Consider the following 27,906-nt stretch of genomic DNA (forward strand, 5'->3'; position numbering starts at 1 on the left):
ATGCAGCACATCGCTGCTGTAAGTTTGTGCTTTCACACTCACCTCACTCATGCTTCAGACTTCCTAGCAAAGCTGCTCAACTGAATTCTAACTGAATTCTCTTTTTTTTTCCTTCGCTCATTTCACTTTGTGCTCCCATGAGAGTAGGCCATGACTTTCTTCATCACTTTTCCACCCTCTGCTTCCTTCTCATCCTCTTTCCAACTTCTCAGTCTCTGTCCTGTCTTATCCCCCAAAATCTCATGGTCCTAATCTGTGGGAGCTGGTGAAATCCTCCCACTTAGTGTGGGAGACATGTCAGTGTGCCTGCTGTGCCCAGTGACCTGATTTAGGGGGAGAGGACAGGCCTGACAAGATGACTTACCCCCCCTCCTCCTCCCCCAGTCCCTGGGAAGCCATGATACCAGTGAAACTTCAGCCACCGCTCATTCCTAGACAACACAACAAATATTCTCCACAGGAGGCTCCACTTGTATGGGGGGTTTCGTCATTTTTGAACGAAGTTTGACTGGTTATGATGATGGAGCGTGATGGGAAATGGATGAATGTAGAATTGTAATCTGGGGCCAGATGCTACTGTACGTGATTGGATAGCTGTTGATCCCTCTGTATGTGTGTCGGTGAGCATATATATGTTTGTGTGTGTGTGTGTGTGTGTGTGTGTGTGTGTGTGTGCTGATAAGCCCTGTGGTAAAGTGGGAGCCCTATTACTCTGTGAGAGAAATCTGCTGATTGTCAGAGATTGGGGATCTGTTCTAGATCCCAGAGCAGCTGTTGTTGTACAGAGACTAAATATTTCCTCTCTCTCTGCCCTATGCTTGTGTGTGTGTGTGTGGAGATAGATCCTCTTAATGATGAGCTACTACATGACAACTAACCTCCTGTGGAAAGATGTGCTCCAGTAGCCCAATATTTCAACCATATCACATGCAGGGATAAAGATTATCTTGGGTACAGACTTTTAAAGGAAAGATTTTATTGTCCTTTCTGTGATAATGGAGCCTGCTCCTATATTTGCTGTTTTGAACAATATCGCTTTTTCATTTCACTGTGGTTTCAAGTCCCTAGGTATTAGACCTAGATGTTCTTACTTCTGTCTCTATTTATTCAGTATCTGTGTTTCTCTCTGGATTTTTTTTTTTTTTTGTGAACCCGCTCTCCTTTCTCGTGTCAGTGTGATTACGGAGGTTTTAACCGTCAGGGTGACAAATGAAAGGCAGATCAAGGTCAGTGCGCTCATTACTGTCTCCTGCTTCTCGGGGAGGAAAGAGAGGGTGAGGTGAGAGGAGACATAAAGAGAGAGATGAAGGGATGTAGGTGTAGGTGTAGATGACAAGATGTAAACTAATGGTAGCGGTCTGCCTCTCTCTCCCTCTTCTCCACCACCATTGCTCTCTCGATTCCTTCTCGTCCTACTTCACCCTACTTTTCCTCGTGTTCATCATAAAAAAGCATGGTGAGCCATGCCCTTGCTGTGTGTGTGCGTGCCTTTTGGCAGGTCTGTCAGTTTAGACGCCATCATGAGTCTCTGAGATACAATTGATGCCTGTGCGGCTCCGAAGTGGCTCCGCAGCTCGCTGGCCATTATAAATCAAAGAGCCATTAGATGAGAGACTGCTTCTGTCTGACTCGAGTCTTTCAGGGCAACAGACAGGAGAAGCCAAATCAATATGGTTCGGGGCGGAAAGAGAGAGAGAGAGACATGGACACAGACAGAGTGAGAGGGAGAGAGTGCAGGGAAAGAGACAGTGGGAAATTTGATAGTGGTGCGGGGATGAAGATGAGGTGCTGCAGCTGCACCCAGAAAGAGTGTCGTTGGGATTCCACTGTGTCAAGGTGGGGGAAGGTGGGGTGCTGTTGGGCGATGGGAGGGGGGTGAAATGATGGGAGTGCGGTTGTCAGCGCAGCCTCACCAGGGGTTGTTGGGGGGGAGCCTGAGTGATCTGTCTCCCAGACAGTACTGGGGCGGAAAGACTGTACTCAAGGGATGATGGGTAATAAACGACTCTGAGGGGTCGCCTCAGGGCTGACGGTGACTGACAGTTGGCTTTTGTGCGTGTGTGTGTGTGTTGTGTTTGGATGCTGGTGGATGTGGAAAGGAAAAGAGAGCGAGTGCAGATGATTGTTTAGTAGGGCTGAACGATACTGACAAAAAATCAAATTGCCATTATTTGACAGAATATTGCAATTGTGATTTAAACCGCGATTCATATCAGCATAATTTTTTTTAGAATTTACTGAGTTTGAGTATGATGAAACCTTTTTTTCGATTAACTGATGATGATTGATGATTTTATGGCATCTCTTGAAAATCGGGGTTCAGAGAAAGGCTCTCACTGCGAGAGGGATGAGTAGCCTACTCACACACAAACACATACACATTGTTGCCAAGTAGTGACATAAGACCGAGATTCCATAGCTGTTTCTCTCATGACGATGTCGCGGTGTCACCGGAGATTTGGCGGGGCCACGTGCTTTTTCACTCGTACACACACAAACACAGAGAGAGAGAGAGGTAGAGAGTGCCTTTATGTTTCCAATATCTCACTGTCAAATACCTAAAAGTGTCTGAATATTTCAGCGAGTCAGGCACACATAAAGTCTCCCACTGTGCTTAGACGGATACACAGTAATGCAGTCTCTCAGGTAACTGCCCAAATTATTCACTGTGCTCTCTGGTCCGTCTGAACAGCGTTTGACATCACAGCCATGATTGAACAAGTAAGATGACAGGTTACTTGGGCCACCCAATTTAGGTTCTGTGTAATTACTAAGAGTAGCTGAAATATTTCAGTCGAGAAAGGTTGCCATGGTAACCCACAGCTTTCAGGGTGCGCCGGTGATAATGTCCTCGGACATATAATTCCCACGTAATTGTCCTATTCATCCGTCCCTCATTGTGATTGGAACTGAGGAGAGGAAATTAATGAAGCCAGATCAGTGTTCTCCTGTGTGTTTTCATAAAAGCCCTCTTATAATTACACAATATTAATCTCATCTCTCTGATCCCTCTGAGACCAAATCAATTAGGTGACTGACTCATATGTCAAACTTGTTTTTTCATATTGTTCTTTCTGTTGTTTTTGAAGTCTTCTGTGTTGTTTGCTGTGGACAAAGCTCTTCTCTTTTGCTATTATGGGATAATCTGGGAACTGTGCTACAATTGTAAGAGTGTGGTGCGATTGCTGGGCTGCACACACAGTGACACACACACACACACACACACAGGCTCACGCGCACGTCACCTTGGCCCTGGGGGCAGGAACGTGGATCAGGTTTGGCAGGTGCACAGACAGGGGCAGTTATTCGAACACACCTGGTGAAAGATAGGTGAGTGTGCGTATGGGTATTATGCAGGACTGAGCTTTAAAGAACTTTCCAGGGTGTGTGTGTGTGTGTGTGTGTGTGTATGTGTGTGTGTGTAGGGATCTGGCGCAAAGACCAGTCTCACAAGCACACGCACACATTGGCAAACTGGGAGGGTAGGATTTGTTTTGATATTGACGGTGTTGTGTTGGATTTTTCCATTCATTCGTTCCCTGGACTTTGGATATGTGAAACACAGAACAGCCGGTGAGAAGGTAATGTTGCTTAACCAACTCTTTCTCAGACTATTATATCTATACATCTAGCTAAATATAAAGCATAGTGGTATGCCATTTATTCCTTTGTCTATTCTGAACATTTTGGCGAAAACAAGCCTAAGAATAACCTTTGTACCCACGGACTTTGACCAGGAAATTTTCAGAAAATGCTGTGATACGAATAATGAATAAGAGCTTCTTTTTATAGATGTATTGTTTGTGTCTTACTGTGTATTGCTCTGGGAGTGGTGAAGCATTATGTGTAGCCAGTTTAACCTTAAGTCATCAGATTGTGCGATTTTAATAGAGGGAAAGAGCGAGTGCCGCTCCCCTCTCTCTCTCTGCTGTGTCGTCAAGTTCCTCTTTACTGTCAGGCTGTTTGATCTGTAGGCCAGGTTTTGCTCTCGGGTAACCATGGCTACACCGAGTTTCCATAGGTACCGGGCCCCTATGCCTCTGTCTTCCACCACTGGTACAGACTTTTGTTTGTTTTTCCCAAGAGTGACCCCAGTCTTGGGTCAGAGAGTTCTTCGCTAGTCGGTCGTTTGGCTGGAGGACGTGCCACTTCACTTCTTCATAGGCTAAGCTTTTCCTGTGACTCAACTCTGCAGTCATCTCTGATTTACAGATGGTATTAGTAGAAACCACAGGAGGAGAAGGTTATGCTCACAGTATGTCTGTTGCTGGGGACTGAATGCAGGAATAGTCTAAATGAACACAAAATGACATAAACTCTAATGCCTTTATGAATTGGAGGATTTGCGAACCACTGTGGAAAAAAAACAAACTATTTCACAGTTTTTTCATCTCAGTATTTTAGAGTTTATTGTTAGCAAGTCTCATCCTTTTCCTTTTCCCTGCTATCATCCCTCTATGGTGGAGAAATGGTGGGAAAGCCTGCGGTGGTGCCACATGGGGCAGACAGCGTAACAGGACTCATTACTGACAGAATTCTCTCCTTCCACTGCCTGGAGCACAGCTGAAAAACACCAAATTAGATGTGCTAGGGCTCCTGTGGGGGCTCCGTGCAATTTTGGGCTGTAATCCAGTTGAGATAAGGTTGGAGTGAATAGATCCAGTCCGTGAGCCGGCAGGAACAGAGCTGTGTGGCTGTAGTTTACACAGCTATTATCATAATCTACTGAGGACTATCACTCTGCTCTAATGGACAAGCACATCAGATAACAGCAATGCTAAACACGGGCCGCCATGGCAGCCTGGACGGAAACGGAGAGGTTCTCATGCACATATAAAACACTCGGGAATACACAGAAACAGACACACACACACACACACACACACACATACACACAGCATTGTTATTGTTGCAAACACTGGATTTCTTTTCCCTTGACTGGATTTCCAGTATCTTTTATCCACAGCTGACTGTAAAGCCACTGACACATTCATAATGTAACAGTCAGGGACTCTCCTACATTTTATCGGTCTGGAGTTCTGTCAAGTGGGCTGCAGTGCTGCTGTGTGTATGGACCTCAGACTAAATACAGTCCAATACTTTCCATAGACACTGAAGGCCAGACCAACGAAGCCAAATCGACAAAACTCCCACCTTATTAAGCCAGAAACACATTTTCTCATACACACACACACACACACACATACACACACACCCCTTATCATCAACAGACAGTGTCTAAAGATGATTAAATGTATCAGATACAGGCCTATCAGAAAGCTAGAGTATGACACAAACCAATATGCACTCTCTGCAGCAGAAGCCTCTCTCTCTGCTGCCTGAGGCCATCTTGGCCTGGTGTCAGGATCGATGCTACTGTGCCTCTGTTCCCCTCTCTGGTTCCTCTGCTCTCTGTCTGAGGGCAGCATCCTGAAACACACACTGAGGCCAAGGTCATTCACCAACTGCACCACTCAGGTGGGATCAGGTTGGGCGATGGTTGTGATGTTAAGATGATTCTTTTGACTCGTTCCGGCTCATCAAAACTCGATAAATGTTTCCGATTGTGCAAACTAGCTCTGTATCTCGATCAATGCCTGATATTGTCTTTCTTTATTTCTCCTCTCTCCAGACCTCCCTCCCTCCTCTCTGCAGTACCAGTGTGGATCAGTGGACTACCTGTGTTCCCCAAGGCTGGTGAAGAAAGGTCCGACCCCCAGACCATGTCACGACAGGCCCGCCATCAAACCCCGGCCCCAGCCCTCCACCTCACCCAGACTGACGACTGCACAGAAACCTCAAGGTAAAATACCATGATGCAATCTGGCCCCTTCGCCGGTGATATCGCCGGTGCTGACATTGGCGCTATGATTATAATTGCAAGGTGCAGCAAGATCAAACCCCCGCTGTCATGCTGTCATTTATTCTGCTCTGACAAGCACTCTCTTATTACATGGCAAGTGTCAGTTCGCTGGCCTCACTCTGTCACTCACCCAGCTCAGTAGGTCACCTCAGCAAGGACTGATGCTGTGAAGCAGGCCAGTGGCTCCCAAGTGCTGATGTTTGGGCATCGTTTCAGGGATCCTGGATATGACCAACATGTGTTATATTTAGGGACTTTCTAAGAAACGAGCATTCGAGCATTACACCACAGACCTGGCCCTGATACTTGAGTGGCCCATAACTAGCCGAGGTTGGTGATGGGTTGGACCACCTGGTAGTGTGGCTGCGCGATTATGGCAAAAATGATAATCCTGACTATTTTGCTATACATTGTGATCACGATTATTAATCACGACTATTTGTGTTAGTTTAAGGAAACAAAATTATTTTATTGCACGTTTACATCTTAACATACATTTTCACTTTCACACAGTATTTCTCAAAGTAGCAGCAAATAGAAAATCTTGTTTTCACTCTTACTGTCTTGGTCCTTATTTACAAAATTTAAATGATAAATAAATATAGACATGTATAGCATGTACTGTGCCACTGTATTTTACTTAATAAATAAAACAAATGTGTAAAATAGATAAAATAATAATAAAACTTAATTAAAAGGCACAGCTCCAACCCTCAGGCAAACTTTGCACATAATCTGTACTTGTTTGTCGTCATCTAGTTTAAAACCAAAATATCTGCAAATGACAGACCGATGACCCACTTTAAGGAACTAAAACAACATTTTCATGTTCAGGATTTTCCTATCTAACATGGGCCAATCCATTCTCTTTCACTTTGCTCATGACTACGTTTTTCCACAGTTGATAAGGTTTCTCTCTCTTTCCCACCTGAGCTGCAGGTTCTCCATCGTAACTTTCGTTTTGGTCACATGTTTGCACATTGCTATTCAGAAGGTTGTGAGTGGTCATACCTAGTGGAAGCGCTTGATATACCACACAGGGACTTTCAGAGGAATTGAAAATATAACAAACACTTAAATATTGCCGAATTACACAATTATTAATCATGGTAACATGTACAATATCTACAATTAATCATGCAGCTCTACCTGGTGGTGATACTGGCATCAGGTTTCCTGCAGGTTTCAGGAAGATCATAAAGCTTATGATGATTAGGAATTACACTCTATAAATCTTATGATTCATCTCAAATGCAAACATACAGACAGACACACACACACACACACACACACACACACATTTTTTTCTTTGTCTATCTGGCCCTGGAGGCTGAAGCCTTAGGACTTCAGAGGGGACCTGATACGGAAAACTATTCCACTACTACTAAACTACTTTTTAAACCATCAGTGGGGCTGATGCCACACATACACACACACACACACACACACACACACACACACACACACACACACACACACACACACACACACACAAACACAGAGGAAGTGCTCAACTTAACAACTGTAACATATCTACCTCCTTCCGGATTTCAGACTTCTATGTTAAAGAAACATCATACAGAATTGGGTGAAATCTTACCTCTTAGTGTGCAGGCATGCATGAGTGCCGAGTGTGTTTTGAGAAAGCTCTGTCATTTCTGTGTCTGGGTGATTTTTTTTCTTTTTCATCTAACTTTGTAACCACAATGGCTTACGCACACACTCATCTTAGCATCCTGTTCTGAAACAAGGAAGTTGGCAGGCAACTGAAGCTCAGAATTAGTTCTGCTCTGCACCGCTTTACTATATGTTTCAATCCTGGACTGAATCGTTTTACCTTTGGAGATTTTCTTGTGTTTTTTTGAGGATAAAGGCAGGCGTCACACTTGGACACAGAAATGGAGGCTTTCTCACTCGGACTAATACCTGTTACTTGACTGTTGCTGTTGTTATGTCTTCGGCCTCATCTCTCCCTCTTGCTCTCTTTCTCTTGCTTCATCTGGGCTCCTGCATCTCCAGTGCCCCCTAAACCTCAGCATCTGTTGGCCCTTGGACAAGACAAGAAACCTAAGAGGATCCCCCCGGCACCCTCCAGGCCACTGCCAGCGCCCCCTCCTCCGCCTAAACCAAAGCCCAGTCAAACCCCTCCTGGCCTGGGCACACAGCCTCAGAGAGAGGCCCAGAAGGTGGGGCTGCTCATCGAGAGGTTTGAAAACTCAAGGTAAGGCATCAGGACGAAATTTCACCAAACATCTGGCTCTTTTTTGTGTGTGTGTGTGTGTGTGTAACTGTTTGATAAGCGTAGGTATGATAGGTGCACATGCTGAATTGAATTGAATTGAAATTTCTTATTGACATTATAAAAAATATATGACATATATACATAAATAATATATGCACAGCCTCACCAGGAGGCATCATATCTTTGTACAATATTTGTCAAAAGGATAAAACACAATAAAGCCCAAGAGCTTATTTCCATTGTGGTCCTTTGGGTGTAGGTGTGCTTCATTTACTCATTATTCGGAGTGAAGATTTGGAGTAAAGATTCACAACGTTATTCAGTTTACAAGCTTGTGCTGCACTGACAACTTGCTGGTTGTGTTTGTTGCATTTCACACTTCCCCTCAATTGTGGGAGTGTGCGGGTCTGGTTGTGTTTTGTGGTTTAAGGATGCAACCTAAAAAAAACCCGAAAACCTCATTTTGTTTTTTCTCATATCACATTTCTGCATATTGTTTTTTCCAATGTGCAGTATGTGTGTCGATTATTTATTTGGCCATGACTGATAATACACATTTCCTCAGCAATCAGTAGCCTCTCATGCAGTTCTCTGTCTTGCATTAGGTGTGACCATGTTTTTATCGTTCCCAGGGTTCCTATCCTGGGGGTGGTCCCGAGGTCCCAGCTGCACCTGTGTCTGAGAATGGATTCCACGTCTGACACCACTCCCTCCTGCGGCCAGGACCCCACAGGCTCCACAGCAGCAAAGGTCGCTGGAGAATCTTCCCCTGTGGACAAACTTGCACTCGGCACCTCTGAGCGGACTGATGAGGTGATGGAACTGTCCCGTCTGGACTCGGTGCACATCGACGGCTCGGACGATGCTCCGCTGGACGACTGTCCGGAGGACGACATCACGCACAGCGTCGGTTGCCTTGGCGACATGGAGCGGGAGGAGGGCTCTTCCCATGAGCTCCAGGACAATCCGGACTCCTCGGAGCAGAACGGGAACGGGAAGATTCCTAACCGGGACAGTGGCATCGACAGTCCGTCATGCACCGTGGAAGGAGAGGTGTTCCCTAATGAGGACGCCATCGATGAGGAGGATCGTTATGACAGCATCACTGAAACGGAGAGCGTGTCCTGCTGCGTTACCCTGGGCAACAAGCGAGACTCAACGCAGGACGAGGACAGTGACTTAGATGAGGGGAGCAGTGGAGAGATCGAGGGAGCAGACAAGACAGACACAAACTCAGAGGCGCACAGAGTGAGTACCTCGCACGCTACTGCCTTGTCAAGTCATAACCATAAACCATAATGACCATAAGTTCAAGTTTGTGGATGTTTCCTTGTTTCTTATTCTCTCATAACACTGCTGTATGAAACCCCCACACCTCTGGGGTGGTCATTAGTGTCTCTCAGATCTCTACACACCTCCCACTTCCCCCTTTGTCACAACCTTCACTTTAATTTTTTATTTTTCATGTTCAGTTGTAATTTTCAGAAATTTGCAAGTCTGTGTAAAGTGAGCACAGGCTGGAACTTTCAAAAGATTCATCTCAGACAGTCAGACTGCCTTTCATGTAGTGGAAAAAGTAGCATGGGTCTATTATTATCGCAGTCTGGGTGAACATTTTCAAAGAATACTTTGCATGAAGTGTCAGACACTGTTACAGCCTCAGTTTGGTGGTCACAAGCGACTGACTTGTGTCTAAAAGCAGTTACGCCGTTATATAAAAGAATGAATACCTGCCCAGAGCTGTAACAAGAGCTTGTGATGGCTGCTAGATGAAAGGGCCCAGAGACAGAAATCTTCCCACAGCTAAGCTAAAGTTTCAGCTTTCTCTTGTCCTTGAGTTTGACCATCGATTGTAAACAACACTTCTACCTCAAACAGTGAGCATACTGTTCCTCCTGGCCTACATGAGCTGTCACCCTTTCTTTTATTAGAGACCCACAGTTACTGATGCAAAAGCGTCAGGGTAAGGTCTAAAAATATACTAGAAAGAAAGATTCTGTAAGTGATGAGAGAGAGAAAGACAAAACAATGCCGAATGAGAAGAGAGTGAGGATTTTAAAGGTGGAGATATACGAGACAAACACAGACAGCGACTGTGTGAGACAACTGAAACTCCGGGCAGAGTTTTGGTTATCCAGCAGTCACGTGGATTTGCATAGAATGATCATCATGATTGTCAGCAGACGTTTTCTTCCCCTCAGCATTGTTATAATGAGGTAAAACACACCCTGTGCCAAAACCCACACAAATACACAAATGCACACCCTCTGCTGATTCCCCACACCCATAGTCTTTTGGGAAAGGTATCTCCGCTTCCCAATGTTTCCTGATCCCGACACTGCTGCCCAGAGGAAGGGTGTGTTGTTTTGTGTGTGCGGGGGCGTGTGTCTGTGTCTGTTTTTGGGGTATGTGTCCGTCCATATGTCTGTGTGGTGGTGTGAGGCATGACACTCCAGTTGACATGTTGATAGCTATATAATGACAGCGTTGTTGTCACAGAGGATGTGGGTTTTTTGGCGACGCACATTGCAAGAAGATAAGACACTGAAAAAGTTTTGCTGACTTTGTGTAGCATCTTCACAGATAGTTGAAAACACGGACCTCAGTGCCATTTTCCCACATGTATTAGCATAGCCATAGTTGTTTTTTCTAGATTCAGACATATTTTATAGAGTAAGTTTCACCTTCCCATCTCCTCTCTATGTAAGTATGTATGCATATGTGTATGTGCAAGCGTGTGTGTGTGTGTATGTGCATGAACCAGACAGCTGTTGTGAAACCCACGCTGTCGCAACAGGCCAAATATCCTTTGTCCCTGACGTCTGTTTAGTGTCACTGTCAGATAAGGAACGCACTTTGCAGTAACAGCATCCCTAATGTTAATACTACTGTAGTTCTGGAAGAAAGACGACTCAACTTTCACCTGTCATGAAGATATAACTAGCACATCTACAGTTTCACTACATCAGTTTGCAACCCCTCACCTCAGTTTCATACTCAGCCAGTGACCGATATAGAACGCTGCAAATGTCAGTTTAGTCTGCCGCTGTGGCTGCCGGTTATTGCTTTTGCCACATGCACTGCAATAACATTATATAGGTTTGGCCAAGTTTGATCTGTAAATAATGGGCATCCACATGAAAGACTGTTTAGTTCACCTAATGTTACTGTATGTTTTGCTACTACTGAATCAACCATTGCTCCTGTCTTTGGTGTAGTGCTTGTTTTGATTTGACATTGTTTTCATTCACAAAACCTTGCATCTCTACTTTTATTTTTTTAACAATCAGTATAATGGGAGGAGGGAAACTACTTGTAATGGAGAAAGTAATAAAATGTATTCAAGCTTAACAAAAAATAAAAAAAGAATTGTGTTAGAAAGCTGGAACACTTATCACTGGCTTAATGCACACTTGGCAACACTTTTCGAGTCAGTACTCTTCCTCAGGCTGCAAATTTGTCTCGTCTTTTTTGTGATGTTAAGTTTGAAGACATCTCCTTTCTTTCTGCATTACAAGTGGTTGCCCACCTCCTCCTTATTTTGCTTAGTATTTTGCCCAATTTGGGAGCCCTTTGTTGTTTTCCACAACATTTAAGATAATCAATACCTGATGTTGTATGTATAGACACATATAAAAAATGTTTCATGAGTTTGGGCCAAGCTGACAATATTAATACTATATGTAAAATGTCAAAAGACCCTGGGAAACAAAGGCAAAATCTACCACCTTGTCTCAAATCCTGAAAAGTCAGCTCACTGGAAATGCACGCTTTCCTTAGTTTTCTCTTTCCCATGTTTATTGTTATTGTTTTCATGCCTCAGTCTCTACATAATCTTTGTTGTCTGTCGGTTTCCCTCAGTGCTCAGAGGCTCAGAAGCTGCTGAACATCGCCAGAGAGCTTCTCCACACTGAAGAGGCCTACGTCAAGAGACTCAACCTCCTCGACCAGGTAACTTTGTCCCACAAGTGTGCCAGTAGTCTTAATGATTGTGATCTGGGCTGAGCTGGATTAATACTGGCACTGTGATCCACTGGACAACAACCCTTCCTCTGTTGACTGGATTACTCAGTGTAGTGTAAGCATCATCATGTGAGGAACTGAGAGTATGTCTGTGTCTGTGCCTCTGTCTGTCTGTCTGTCTGTCTGTCTGTCTGTCTGTCTGTGTGTGTGTGTGTGTGTGTGTGTGTGTGCGTGTGTTTAATATTATGCAATATACTGTATATACAGCTTTGTCACCACAAACCTGAACCTGGGTCTTTGCAGTCTCATGCCCCCACATTGTGCCCTAAACAGTTATGTGTAAAGTCTGGATTAAAGACAGAATCTAACGTTTGGGTCTGATGGTGTTGCCCAGCTTTGATTCTTTAGATGTCTGAGCTTTGAGTCAAACCAGTGCAACTTTTCTCATTTCAACCAAAATCATTAAACTAATATTAATAAACAACAAATAAAGCTTTAATTTGATATTCAACTTTTATTTGTGCACAATAGGTTATTGATTCTTTATTAGCAACACTTTAACAGTAGATATGCAATTAATTTATTTGTGTATATAGTAAAGAAAATGGGAAAGGATTCAATGGTATTTGTTCATTTATATACTTTATTTCAAATTACTTTTTTATATAATCCATATTGCCACAAGGATGTGATCAAATTTTAGTGAGAGCCATTCAAGCCAGTTTAATTGGTTGGTATAGCCTCCAATTAATTCAGACTAAAGGTGGCTGGAGCAGGTAAGCCATGGTGGATATTCTGCAAGAGCTACTAAGCCTGCTCAGCCTTGAGCGGGAATTGGGAAAGAGAAATTCAGACTTCACTTCCATGCTGGCTCAGTTTCTTATCTCCTAAATCCCACTTCCTGCAATACCCCCTTGGTCATGCTCCAGACCCTGAGCTCCTACTCCTCTACTATCCCACTCTTGTTTAGAAGCCATGACCTTATCTTGTACTCTGCTCTGTTAACTACACACTCTGCTCTGTTGCTCTCCCAAGTGTCTCTACTTTTTCTGCATTTCCATTTGTTCTTTTCTCTTTTTTGTCCTCAGGCTATAGTGTTTCCAACAGATTAACCTATTATGTATTTCTGTTCACTAAACTTTGTAATGAGAACTTACTACCTGTGGTTGAATCGTATTCCTCTTTATTCTGTACATGTGGTAGAGCATATATACAACTGCCCTATCACAGAGTAGCTATGGTTTTAGTCGCTATTGAGGGCACAAAAACCTCACAGCTACTTCCTGTTTTTGTCACACCGCCCTCACACGACTCGTGTTTCCATAGAAATAGTCATGCCCGTCTGTTGAAAGGTTGAGGTGAAAGGTTATGGAGATGATGGAGCAATGTATCATATGAGTTACAACACATCACACTGATGATTACAAAGCTGAAAATTATGACTAGAATTACGAATCAGACCATGTCCTGCAAAAAGTTTTAGGAATTGAAAAAAGGGTTTGATTTTCGTATTAACACTGATGTAGTATCAATGGTTTGCCTTGGTCTCATGGTCATGAAATGTTTTTAGAGACAAAGGTGAAGATACAAAGATAACAATATGAAACTTTCACTTTCTGCGTAAACCTGCATATCCTTTGTATAGGAGCCAGAGTTTGGGTTTTTGGAAACAGTTGCATTAGTTCTGCAGTGTTTGCTGTACTGATCCTGCTATGCTCTCTGCAGGTATTTTGCACTAAGCTTACAGAGGCTGGAATCCCTCAGGATGTCATTACAGGGATCTTCTCCAACATCTCCTCCATCTACTGCTTCCATGACAAGTTCCTGCTCCCTGAGCTCAAGACGCGCATCACAGGAGAATGGTGAGGAATTCACTCTGCAACAGAGAGGCAAAGTCTGACGTCATTTTGTAGGCTGTTAAGTTAGCATTTCCGCCATTTGGTGTGTAGTTCAAAATCCCTATGGGGAAATATAAAAAAATAAAGTATTTGCTACACAGAGGGTTACTAACTATGCTATGCTAGTAATGCTATGCTATAGCTATGTTCCATGAAATAAAATACATTTTACTAACATCACCTTTGTGAATTTTTATCATACAATTACTTTTAATGTCAATTGTTGGCAGCAAAATGCTAATTGTTTGGGAAAAGGGACTACCGCAGTTGCCTGTAGCTAGCAACAACTGGAAAACATAATAGTTGGAACAGAACAGCTAACAACAAGGCAACTTTAACTATATATGAACAATAACTATAATACCTATTCAATGCAACATTATGAAAATCTTCTCAGCCAGAACAAGGTAAAAGAAGTCGCTCATGAATTCCTTTGTGCATATTGTAGTCTGCTTTCCCCGATGATTAGCATTTGGTTAGCATAAATGAATATTAAAAGTTTAAAAATCAAAACTCACAGAGGTTATGCTAGTGGATGTATTTTAACCCCTGGAACAAAATGTAGTGTAACTAATTTTTTTTTTAAAAAGCTTTTTCATATGTTCCATAGGGATTTTGGACTACACACCAAATCTATGCCATACAAGATGACACAAATGACGACTTCCACTTACAGCCTCTATTGTAGTGACCTTTGTGCCGGACCAAAGGCTTTCCGTTGGTCAAATAGCACCAGAGTGACGTGGTTGCAGTAGAGGTCCGACTCAGTAGTGGTCAGTTAGTCCGTTGGCTGTAAAACTCGGACAGCTGGGTGGCAGTGGGGGGCATTATTGTCCGGCTTTTGGTGGTGTTGTGTTGGCTGGCTAGGTTTGGGGTGTGTGTGTGTGTGTGTCTGTGTGTGTCTGCCAGACTTGCAGAATGGGGGCATTATCTGTCTTTTTTCACTGTGAGCAGGAAATTTACCACTGGTGTGTGTTATTGTGCCAACGTCAGCCACCCTTGGCAGATAATGACTCCTCTAGAGAGCTGTGTTGGGGGAAATCACCTGTCACATAATGGTGCCCTCGCACCGCATTCTTGAATTCATTAAAATTTATTGGTTCACATATTAAAACTGTTGCACACCGCCACACACACACACAGACATGCACACACAGACACACTTAAAAAGCATGCTGGTATGTTCCAGAGGCTAGATTCATAAAAGTGCTCTTAAGATAGACGTTACCTACGAATAAATTTAAGGGAGTTAAGAAGTGCAATCCCACAATATTTTTTTAAGATTAGTCTCATAGGACCAACCTAGCAACCGCAATGCAAACACACATAAAAGGACGACATTAATGCACCCTGTCTGCTAGCTATAGCAATATAACCTTTGGTTTGAAAATGTAAATCCACTCGCATGACCTTTAAGAAGAATGTTAACGGTATAATTGGTATCAGCTAGTGCAAACCTGTAATAACCAACCTGTCTGAGTAAAATATGATTGGGTGTTTGAATGATTGAAGAGTAAGGAGAGCCATTCTTGGGGGATTTTCCTCCTTAGTTGCAACCCATAGTATTTCCATCTAGAAAACAATTTGGAACAATTATTTAGGGTGGCTGTATTTATGGTTTACTTAAACAAGTAACATTAAATATAGGAAAAGGCTCAGACATTGGTTACTGCCTTTTGGCTAAAGGCCTGTTAAGTGTAACTGTCTAATGTGCTATTTTCATGACACATGAGAAATACACTAAATGGAAATAGTGACACGCTAAGCATAACAATACAATGTTACGCCTAAAATGGAAGATACAGTAAGTAAAACTATTAATACTTGTCTCAAATGCATGTGGTTTAAACAAATGAATACAGAGGCTTAACTTTTCACCTTCAAGAATCCCATTTATACCTATGTTTTTTCTTAGGAAGGAAAATAAGAAGAAAGTTGAGAAACACCTGTGTGAAGTTGAGAAGTTCTTAAGAACTATTTTGATGAATATCAACTTTCATCAACAAAAGTCCCAGAAAAAAGCATTTGCAAAGATTTCTTTCCCCCAACAGACTTGTGAATCCGGCCCCAAATTCTTATCCATTTGTCTGTTGTGTTTCTGTAGGGACTCCAACCCTCGTATTGGAGACATCCTCCAGAAACTGGCTCCGTTCATGAAGATGTATGGAGAATATGTGAAGAATTTCGATCGAGCCATGGACTTGGTGAACACCTGGGCTCAGCGCTCCTCGCAGTTCAAGAGCGTGGTCCAGAATATACAGGTAGGTGTGTGTGTGTGTGTGTGTGTATTTTGGCCCTTAATTATTTACTTACTACATTACTCCACAGAAGACAACTGTGTTTTTGCTATAAATCTGTCTATAAAGCTGTGTGTTTGCCCCAACAGAAACAGGATGTGTGTGGGAACCTGACGTTGCAGCACCACATGCTGGAGCCAGTCCAGAGGATCCCTCGCTACGAACTGTTGCTCAAAGACTACCTGAAGAAACTGCCTGATGACGCGCTCGACCGGAAAGACACAGAGAGTGAGCTATTACCCACTCAGATCTGAACACACTGCTTAATCAGGACAGTTTGTTTTAGCTTAACTCTCAACCCAATCAACCACGGGCTGCCGAGAAATCTGTCTAATTACCATTTCCCGTCTTCCCGTCGGCCTGTTTTACTTCTTCTGTGCCAGTTAACATCCCTCTTTCACTCTCGTTCCTCCACTTGCACCCGTGACTCTGCTTCCCCTGTGCCAGTAGAATATGTAATTTATTTTGAAATGTCACCTGTAATAGTTATCATGTCCTGTCACCGTGGCACATAGTATGCGAGACACTATCTCTTGTGGTGGTGTCTGTCTGTCTTTGTGTCGACGCATTCTTGTAAACATGAATAATACATGATTATAAACTTCATACTCACACCACAGGTTCCCCGCTATATAGAGTAGATGATCTGATTAGGTTTTGTGGCACCTTGCTGCATAAATTTGCATATTAATGAGGAAAAAATGTTCTTGAAACTACTATACTGTAACTCCTTAATGCTTTAAGACAGTGATTCTCAACCTTTTTCATATCAAGGACGCCTAATTTAGTCCACATTAGGGCCACGGACCCCCATTTGATGAGATTTTGTCTCTCTGACCCAAATCTGAGAATATTTTTATTGTTGGATATGATTTTGTCCAGAATTCCAAGACTACCTGTGTTGTAGGTAGAGAGATAACAGTGAAACTATGATCAAAACAGTCACATTTCTACATTCTCTAATTGTGTTAACTTCTTGTAAATTAAATAATGGTGAAGTTTAACAATTCATCAATTTGCTACGGACCCCCTGGAACCCCCTCAAGGACCCCTGCGGTCCCCGGACCCCACGTTGAGAACCACTGCTTTAAGATACAGAGTTCATAATAGCACCCACATGTGAAGACGTATGAAGAAGTATGTTGACCTAGAAATATGTGCTAATTAATGCAGTAATTAGGTTCATTAATAACCTCATTAGCATAACTGGCTATGTTTAATACATAACATCAGCCAGCTTAAGTCCCTTTTGTTCTATAGTTGCTACTATGATGCCCATTGGCATGTGTAGGTCTTACTGCACTGTGTGAGTTTCATCTACTGTATGGAAGAGACAGATTACATTACATGTGAGGGCCTTACTCTGCATGCCAAAAACAACACTTTACATACCTGATGTCATCCCACAAACCCCATGTCCCCTAACCTGAACATAAACCTCACCAACCCAGTTCAGTTGTCTGGACTCTAGGGAAGGGCTTCTCTCACCCACTCCTGTTGAACAGCAGTTTATCACAGTGATTTGGCCTCATTTCCCCCCGGCTGTGTGTCTCTTCTGTTTATGTAGGCCATGATTAAGATGGCTGACTCAGGTGCACAGACACATTAGTGCTAGGCTCTCTACTGCCTGAAAGCTGGGTTAATGCACAGAGTGTGTTTAATGTTACGAGTGTGCGTCTGCAGTGTTTGATCATGTAAAATTATCTTGACATGACTGATGTGACGGCCGTGACACTTAAACTTCCTTCCCAGTGTGCATATACACATATTACAGAAAGAGAGAGAGAGTGTATAGAGAGAGACAGAGGGATGTCTGGTCATTGTGTGTGTGTGTGTGTGTGTGTGTGTGTGTGGTGTATGGTAATGTGCAGTGCTGCGAAGTCTGAGTCTGAGAATCTGCAGGCCAGCTTAATTGAAACATCTGATCTTCTGTTAACACTGGATTTAATGCTAACATGCTAACCCCTGTGTGTGTGTGTGTGTGTGTGTGTGTGTGTGTTTTGTTGTTTATGCATATGCGTGTGTGTGTTTGTATTACAGAGGCACTGGAGCTAATCTCTACTGCAGCTAATCACTCGAATGCAGCAATCAGGAAAATGGTGAGAATTAGCTCAACACCACACTCTGTGCCCGTTTCACTCTTTACTGCCCCCTCTCTCTCTCACTTCAACTCTTTCTAACAATGTTTTACTGTCTCATTGATCAATATTATAACAACCGACCATCTGTTGCTCAGAGTTGTTGATGCCGCACTGTCAGTCAGCAGTGTTACAAGTGTTATTCTGAGGGAGGGAACCTGTTGAATTAGTACAGACAGGATGTTGCTGTTTCCTGCCTCGGGTTTCACAGCCTGCGGAAGCCCGACTGACTGCTGTCTCTCTAGCACTCATCCTTCCTCTGTCTGGCCCCTCTGCTCTTATTTCTTACATCCTAAAGATAATTTTGAAACTCTAGGGCATGTAAAAATTTGTAGCAATCAATAAAGAAATATAATACCTGCTTTCTACCCTTGCCAGCAACTCCATGAATGAGTTTTTCAGGTTAGATAATCTTAGCTGATAACACAATAACCCCCTCTGGTGGAGTTTGGCTTAATGTGGCTTCATCTGTCTTCTCACTTGTATTTTAGTTTGCTTTTTCCTGTCTTGGCTGCGTTCACTCCATTGTTTCTGTCGCTTAATGCTTTCAGGAGAAGATGCACAAGCTGCTGGAGGTTTATGAGAGGCTAGGGGGAGAAGAGGACATCGTAAACCCAGCCAACGAGCTCATCAAAGAGGGACACATCAAGAAGATGTCGGCCAAAAACGGGACAGCACAAGACCGATACCTCTACTTGGTGAGAGGGCTAAGAAGGGGCCATCTATTATAAGTGATAGAAATGAAAGAATGCTGGAAGATGTTTTTACATTAGCGTTTCACTAAATGCAGTGCGCCTCACGCACTGATATTCATCTGTGGCCTCTCTGTGGCATCTCTGCTCTAGTTCAACAACATGGTGCTATACTGCGTGCCTAAACTCAGACTGATGGGACAGAAGTTCAGCGTCAGAGAGAGGATCGACATCGCTGGCATGGAGGTGCAGATATGCTTTTCACCCTGTTTCTAGCCTGGGTGCTTTTTGTTCTAGTGGGCGCGGATTAAATTTGTTCTGGTTCTTGACTTTCAGGTGCAGGAAAATGTCAAGCAGAACCTTCCTCACACGTTCGCCATCATCGGAAAGCAGCGCTCACTGGAGCTGCAGGCCAGGTAGAGATCTTTTGAATCAGCCTCACAGCAAACACTGCACTCTGTGAGGCGGAATATAAAAATGTGTAAAATGCAAATCGGTTCATCACAATTCAAATGTCGTTACTTTTCTAATTACATTACCTTAGATGTGTGATTATTTGAATAGTCCCAGCCGATTCGTTATGATGGTGTTGGATGTGTATTGTATGGTAAGATAAAACAATCTGATCTTTTATTTGCTTTACAGGACAGCAGAGGAGAAGGAAGATTGGATTCAGGCAAGGATCACACAAATGCTTGCATATATACATGCACATGCATATGTATGCACAGACACAGACTCTCTCTCTCTCTCTCACTCACTCACTCACTCACTCACTCTCTCTCTCTCTCTCTCTCTCTCTCTCTCTCTCTCTCTCTCTCTCTCTCTCTCTCTCTCTCTCTCTCTCCCTCTCCCTCTCTCTCTCTCTCTCTCTCTCTCTCTCTCTCTCTCTGTGCCTCCACTGTTCTGCTCTATTAGAGAATGGTATTAGAGAGGCTTTCTTCCCCACTCTCATTCAGTGTGTTTGGGAATTATATTCTCCCAGAAAGCCTCTCATTATTGCTCATTTAGCCCATTACAGCTGAGTAAAGCTGATTAAAACTCTTCACAGACTGGAAGAAGGGTGGGCATATCGCAGAGAGGGGTTGGGAGGTTTTTTGTTTGTATTTTTAGTGTGTATGTAGTGTGCATGAGAGAGAGAGGGGCTGAAATAGTTTTATTTGGCAAATGGTCTGAAGTGGATAGAGGGAGCATTCAGAAGACTGAAGGACAGTGGAATGTAGCCTCAAAACATTTCATAGAGAAGAAAGCTTTCTACGCACTACTAGCTGGGCTGGTCCCTAAACTCTGACACAGGCCTCGAGGCTGTGGCACGAGGACCATGATGCTTTTGGAGCTGTGATGTCATTGCTGTTGTCATTCCTTTGTAGCATGGTCAGGCCAGACGACAGCATGCCACAGACGCTCCCTTTGTTCCCCATTCAGACAGGGAGAGGAAAGGCTGCTTTCTCCCTGCCTTTCTCTTTTCTTTGTCACTTTATTCACTTTAAACCTTTCAAGCTAAGTACTCGATAGACTGCCTAAAAGCTCACATTGTAAGATCACACACTGATACCTCAAGCTATTAATCAGAGCCACTTAATCAGCTGATTTCCTGTGTTTCTAAAGCCTGAGATTTAGACTTACTCTGTCTTTGGTCTCATTACAAGCATGAAAATAATAATTCTGTTCAAATGCTGATATCTCTCTTCTATTTTGTTTCCCGTCTCCTTCCTCTCTTCCTCCCCCCTCCTCTGTTGTCTAAACCTCTTCTCCCTCTCAGGTGATCCTGGCCACTATTGAGAGGCACAAACAGAACAGTGAAACGTTCAATAAAGCTTTCAACAGCTCCTTCTCCCGGGAGGATGACCACCAGCCCGACTCACCGGTCAGTCACCCTGTCCCTCAATCCATCAATTCATTGATCAGTCAATCAATGGGTCATCCCTCGCAATGAATGTTAATCATGGGAGGCTAGTGGTACACCAAAAGCGTGTGTCATAGTCTGGTCTTTGTCTGCCCGAACAACTCACCATCTATGGATGTGGTAGTATAATACACACAAAACACACACATAAAGAAGCTCTTTCTTTCTGTCCCTGACAGTCACACACATAGCGCCTGCAAGTCTTGAGCTCCCCAGAACTCTCTCATGACCTAATAGGGGAAGCCCAACACACAGTGTATACAAAACTCTTATGGATCTCCTCTGACCCACTTTGGGCTGGCTGGAGCTGGACCCCGGCCAAACCTGACATGAGAGACCAGAGGATTCAGATTCAGTGGGTCCTGACTGACACCCAGTGGTAGAGATATCACACTGCAGGTAGAAGCTGCTGGTGTTCAATGTGTTGGTTCTTCTCCTCAGGGTCCCTGGAGTAGCACATCCATCGACTCAGATGGCGAAAGACTGCATGAAAGGGTAAGTGGCACCGTTGGAAAAAGCTTGTATCGATCATTAATATTGATACTATAATATGGAAATGCCGTATAACACCTTTTCACCTCCTGGCAAGCTGGTGTAGACAGTGTCTTAGATTATTATAAATATATTAACAGTCTCTGGGCAAGTCTTGTCTGAAGTCTACTTTGGTGTTGGTGTCTGTGGTTATGATTCAAACAATTTGGTATCACCAGGTATTATAGCATTGATCATTCAGTGGGAACTAGGCTGTGTAGTTGACTTTGTTCATTAGGAAAGGTACATTGATCTCAAGCTGGCTGGCTGTGTTTGTGGTAATGAGGCTGCTGTGACAAAAGCAATGGATCCATACTCCCCACTGGTCTGTAAAAAGGAAGAATAGTTTGTCCTCATTGAACAGCCTGCTCTGTAAAGACAGAAACGCTCTCTGGTTATCTGTAGCTGGCACAGCCAGCTCTGTCTGTGTCTGTCTGTGGAAACATGGCACAATCAGGAGATGAATTTCTCACTTCCTCCCACAATGCATCTGCAATAGCAATCTGGCAGTCTGCACTGCTATCGACACCTCCATCTGATTTCCATTTTAGTTGTTTTTAGAAGAGGATAGTGTGTGTGTGTGTGTGTGTGTGTGTGTGTGTGTGTGTGTGTGTGTGTGTGTGTGTGGTGGAGAGTTAATAAGTTAATCGAAAGGAGAAAGGGAAGAGAGGCAGCCAGGCAAACAAGCAAGACAAGCCCCCAGACATTCCCTTTCGGTTAGGTTGTGCTGGAATTGAGCAGGCTGAGGCCCTTGACACATGACTCCTGTCTTTCTTTTCCAGAAGAGTTCCAGGAAAAAGGAGAAAGAGAAGCAGACGTGTAAAGGCTGTAACGAAAGCTTCAACTTCACTAAGCGCAAACACCACTGCAAGTCCTGTGGAGCGGTGAGCACAGATGGAGGAGGATTGGGGGTGGGGGGTGGGCTGCTGGTTGGATGTAGAAATGAGGGGATGGAGAGAAGTCAGGGCAGGAGTGGAAAAATTCTTTTGGACAATTAACTATGAACAACCGTGAGGTTTTTCAACGGCGTCTGTCTTTCTCTCTGTCCCTCTGCAGGCCATCTGTGCAAAGTGTTCAAAGACGTTGGACAACAAGACGAGTCGAGTGTGCCCAGAGTGTTTCGAAGCCAGCCTCAGCCTGGAGAGTCTAATAGGTGTTTCTGAACAGAAGAGGAAAGCTGCCCCTGAGGTGTGGCACACACTCTGACACAAAACAAAAACATGAACAGACACACACACTGAGTTAGACAGAGCAAGCATGCACATAATAGCTCAGTTTTCTGCCTTGATTCATGCCAGTCCAATGGGATCCATGTCTCCCAGTGTACCAGCAGTCAATGTCAACCAGTGTTCAAGCAGCCACACTGTACTGCAGACAGACTGCAGTACACAGCAACCTGGAAGAAGCACATTATTGTATCTGATTAAGTCCAGAACAGTATCTGTATTGAATCCAAAAGTCACTATACTGTCCAAATTCAACGGTATGGTCCTCTGTAATTGCATGGCATACACACACACACACCATACACATGCATATGAACAGTACACGTGTGTGCCTGAATACACACACAGTCACATTGAAAGATCAAGTAATCCCTATTTGATGACAAATATGATAATGAGATCTTAGATAGGGGCTTAGGGAGGACCAGCCGTCTCCGCTGACTCCACAGTCTGGGCGCTTCAGCTGTCTGTGTCTGTGTCCGTCTAGGATGCTGGAGATGTGCCGTCTACTCTTGTTATACTGAAAAGCTGACGGCCATGTTGTCTACTGTCTTCATTTAATTTGTACTTTGGTGACACTGTCGCATGATTCTGAGGATTCTGTTTCATTCGGTCCAGTATTCTTTCTGTCTCTCTTACGGCTCAACAGGATCACAGTTAAATACCTGCCCGCAGTAAGATTAGTCACCACATGGGGGAGCAGTAGCCCATAACGGGGACTGACACACAAGGGGGCAGCAGGAGCATGAACACCTGTCCATGCACAAATCTCACTGTGTCCTACATTCTCCACGTCAAAGGCTGTTACATAACGGAGTACAGTGGAAGATCCCTGCTGTCATTTGGTCATCAAATTTAAATCCCCCAAAAAAGTGATACGGCTGGATTTGCATAACAAACTAATTTAAATCAACTTCAAACTGCTGTTGGAGGCCTCTTAGTGACGGGGTCGGTTGTCAGTACAGGAGATTTAATGCTGTCAGTTCTCATGCAGTCAGTAGCTTAAACAAATCACTGAGCATTGGTATCCTAGGTATTCCTACAGTGTATAGGTATACATTTGCTATCTTAGCTGTACACTGATATATTATATGTGGTCTGGTTATGGGTGGTTGTACTGACAGTATATACTGTATGTGTTATAATGTCTTTAGAGACAGACGTCCCTGACGGGGGAGAACTGCTTGCTGTGTGGTCACCTCCAACTGCAGGAGAAGGGGAAGAGCTGGACCAAAATGTGGGTGGCCGTCACCAAGGCTGAGCCACTGGTGCTCTACTTACAGAGCAGCGGACAGGTAAGGGTTAAACACAAGCACACTCTAAAGATGGGTGTGTGTGTGTGTGTCTATGCGCGTGTTTGTGTAATGATCCTGCTGTTCGTTACAAAAATATACTGCCCTTCCAGCTGTTTTTAGGATTATGTCTTTCATGCACTTACATAATCTACCCTTCCTTTCTTTTTCTGTTTACCCTCAATACACGTCACCTACAGAACAAAAGTTTGGCCACACCACATTTTTGTTTCCACATTTTAGAATAATAGTATTGACATAAAAACTGTGAAATAACACAAATGGAATTATGCAGTGACCTAAAAAGTGTTAAACAAATCAAAACTATCTTATATATTTTAGAGTCTTTAAAGTAGCCGCCCCTTGCCTTGATGGAAAGGCAAAGGCTTTGGAAAGAAATGTATACATAGGCAGCAACTTCACTATTTATATTTGTCTAAACATTCCAAGCATTTAAGCATAAGACTTTAGATCAAAATGGCTTTAAGATAATGAAAAACATAGTACAATCGATCAGGTATGTCCAAACTTTTGACTGGTAGTTTATATAATGATATCTTGCTCCTTGTATGTTTTCCCGGTTTAAATAAGGATTGCATGAATGAATAAATGAACATGGGGATTTATTTGCACATGGCCACTTAGCCTGTGTGTTTGAGTCAACGTCTACGTATATATCTGTCAATCCACTTACTATACCCGTCTGGCCATTCTGTATGCCTTGTCAGCATCCTCCTTTTATGAATAGCACGTCTGCACAGTATAGTCTCTGGGTGCATCGACGAGTATGTATACGTCAAATCTATCCAATCCTGCGTGTGCCAGGTTGTCTCTGTACTGTCTGTGCTCTGTAGATTTGGGCCAGGAGGATTTGCCTGTCCTGAATCTGACCTCAGGTATAGCTGCTGTCGGTGATGCCGCTCAGCCGTCTGACAGGGTTTTAGTATGCGCCGACCAGACGAGGCAACCGTTTGGATTTAGTTCCTTGAAATCTTGGCTCTGTACGCTGCAATAAATCTGCGCAGCAACTCAGAGATGCATATAAATAGTGATTGACATGATTGCTTAAAAAGATTCCCAAAGCAATCATGTTTGGAAAGCTTTTCATTAGGGACTGCACTGTAATTCTGTGTCAGCCATTCATAGTGGATGGCACACAGAGGGAAGGCAGTCTGTTAAAGCCTCTATCCGTGTCATTTCCAAGACTAATATCCCAATCCCACTGCAGAAAGCTGCCATTCCAAAGATTAGGATTAATGGGAGTTGGATGAGCATTTCCTGATTACACAGAAAGCAAGGGGGGAAGAGGGGGGAGGGAGAGGGGAGGACAGGGTTTACTACACATGTCTAGCGGGATATATTCTCTCCTGCATGTGATGAGAGGAACTGCCACCGATACAGTTAGCCATTAAAAAAATTAAACTCCTCGAAAGAATGCTTAGTCAAGAGTATTACATCATGCATTGTAACATAACATGAATTTGGTGAAGCAGACCCAACACTGAACTGCTGATTAGACTTCCCTAGTTCCGTTTTTTTTTTTACGTTTCTCTTTCCTCGTCTTTCTAGGACTCAAAGGGGGCGCGGGCGGTGCCTCTGTCAGGGTTCGAGGTGACCGCTGTGTCGTCGTCTTCGGCGAGCGAAAAGGCCGAGGTCAAACACCCGTTCCGGCTCAGCCACGCCCAGCAAGCTTTGCTCTTCGCCGCCCAAGATGCGGAACTGCAGGCCAAGTGGGTGGAGCTCCTCTCCAAAGCCGCCCGCGGAGAAACGGCCACAGACGCACCGACCAGCCTGACTGAGCACAGGAAGAGCCAATAGAGTGGCCATGTTGAGGCCAGCGGACTCTCTCCCCCTCCCTCCCTCTCCTGTGTATAGAGCACACATTACTTGAATTCACTTTACCTTGGCACTTTTTGTTTTTTTCCTTTTGAAAGGACCACTCATTCCTTCCTATGCCACTTCACGACTGTCCTCACGACCACACAGCAACTTCTCTCTCTCGCTATCTCTCTCTATCTCTCTCTCCATCTCCCTCTGTCTTCCCCCCTTCATCTGTCTCTCTCTCTATATCCCTCTTTTCAACACATTCACACATAAATAAGAAGAACTGTGCCACCAAGCCCCCACCGCCATTGTATGTGTGGTTACATTTTATTAGGGTATTTCATTTCTCTCAGTGTTTTTTTCCAAGGAGGAGCAATGAAAGACTCTCATGTTTTATTTGTAATATAGCTGAAGAAGGCATTTTAAGATGGTTCCTGTATGATTTTTTTTAAGATATGAAGTTCCTTGTACATTATGCGACTGTGTTGTGAAGCATTAACTCCTGTGTGTCTGTCTTTCCATTTGTGTGTGTGTGTGTGTGTGTGTGTGTGTGTGTGCGTGAGTGTGTGTGTGTGTGTGTATGTTTGAATGGGAGCCCCCCCTTCCCCTGTGTTTATTCAGTATTGAATGTTAGTGTAAAAACCCTGCGCCGCCTCTCTACTCTCTCCATCCCTGCTTGGGACACAGTGGCAGTTCAGTGGGTATTGTACAGTATGTATACTATAGTGTGTTGTAAGGAAACAAAGAAGAAAAAAGACATTTTAACTTAAAAAGACACAGAGACATGTACGCTTGTGGCTGGCCACCTGATGCTCCCACTATCAGCTCCCATCCTACAGAACCGCTCCCCGACCCCCCTCTCCTATATCACATACGCTGGTAATGATTCCCCCCCATTGTTGTGTTCGGGACCTCTGATCCGAGTTGGCCAGTGGTCCGATCTGCCAAATTTCCATCCCTATTCTCTTTCTTGTTATTTTGACTAGAGTACACAGCCAGAATGGGATTGCGTGGCCTCAGGTCTGACCCTGTGCTGCAGGTTCGGTCCCTCAATATCTCCACTTGTACACATGCTTAATAAATCCCTTCCACGTAGCTTGCTCAGTTCTCTCTCCCACTCTTGCAGCATATCAACTATTCACCTGCTTCATTCCCTTTGGTGATGTGACGGAAAACCAAGTACTGTACTGTAGAACTGTTTATTCTGCCTTGCCCCCCTGTACCCCCGCTCCCATCAGCACCGCCTTATAAGCAAAGTAGCAAACTTATCATCGGATCTCTGTGTGCATGTAAACTCACTCATATTTATGTACCGTGCTCTGAAACCTTGCCAAGACCTTCTCCCTTCTTCCCTTTTTTGCGCTCCAAAATTCATTCTTGTCGTACTGTAAGTGAGCAGAGTCAGTATTGCGTGTTTTAACCTGGATTGTGCACAGTGGAAAAGCAGTCAAGCATATCATCAATAAATAGACATGTGGCTCATTCAGTGCCACACCGTCTAAGAAGATACTCCGTTGTCATGAGAGTTTCTGTTTGCAAATATCTCTCTCTCTCTCCCTCCCTCTCTCTCTCTCTCTCCGTCTCGCTCTGTGGCTGTCATTCTGATACTTTCATAAAAAAACACACACACGTACACACACACACACAGACTGCAGATGTTCTGCTTGCTCCAGTGTAATTGAAAGACCAATCCACACACACTCCTCTCACTGAGAGATATAAACTGATGTTCATCCACTGCAGTCACTGATCTTCTATTGATATCATGCACCAAATAGCATATGAAATGCCAGCAGATATTTGATTTAATATCTTGATGGGACGCAAGAGGATTATGGGCCATTTTGTGTGTGTGTGTGTGTTTCTAGGTTTGTGTGTATGTGTCTTGTTCCAGGGTTATTATAGTTTTATTTATTTCCACTCCTTGTTTTTCATTTTCAAATCTAATAAATTTCAATTTAGTTTTAGGTTTCTGTTGTAATTTTGCTCAATACACATATACACAGTGACAGAAAATGGCTTTAGGATCGGTAT

At 43.7% G+C, this 27,906-nt stretch overlaps 1 protein-coding gene across 1 annotated transcript; it reads left to right on the forward strand.

The window, feature by feature from the left end:
- On the forward strand, positions 1–27,788 carry fgd (faciogenital dysplasia). The gene is made up of 19 exons (XM_071521005.1): positions 1–22; positions 5,633–5,803; positions 7,883–8,084; positions 8,738–9,353; positions 11,967–12,056; positions 13,794–13,930; positions 16,071–16,227; positions 16,353–16,491; positions 18,304–18,362; positions 18,953–19,099; positions 19,247–19,339; positions 19,430–19,509; positions 19,739–19,769; positions 20,856–20,960; positions 21,441–21,494; positions 22,313–22,414; positions 22,587–22,718; positions 23,911–24,051; positions 25,618–27,788. Exons 1-19 carry the CDS (start codon positions 1–3, stop codon positions 25,864–25,866), a joined length of 2,727 nt encoding a protein of 908 aa, XP_071377106.1. The 3' UTR covers positions 25,867–27,788.
- The last annotated feature ends 118 nt before the right edge of the window (positions 27,789–27,906 follow it).

Source organism: Centroberyx affinis, unplaced genomic scaffold (genome assembly GCF_046629955.1).
Source record: "Centroberyx affinis isolate AG114_WGS23_722 - 3 ecotype Tasmania unplaced genomic scaffold, CSIRO-AGI_Caff_v1 ptg000843l_1, whole genome shotgun sequence".
In the NCBI taxonomy this organism is placed as follows: Eukaryota; Metazoa; Chordata; class Actinopteri; order Beryciformes; family Berycidae; genus Centroberyx; species Centroberyx affinis.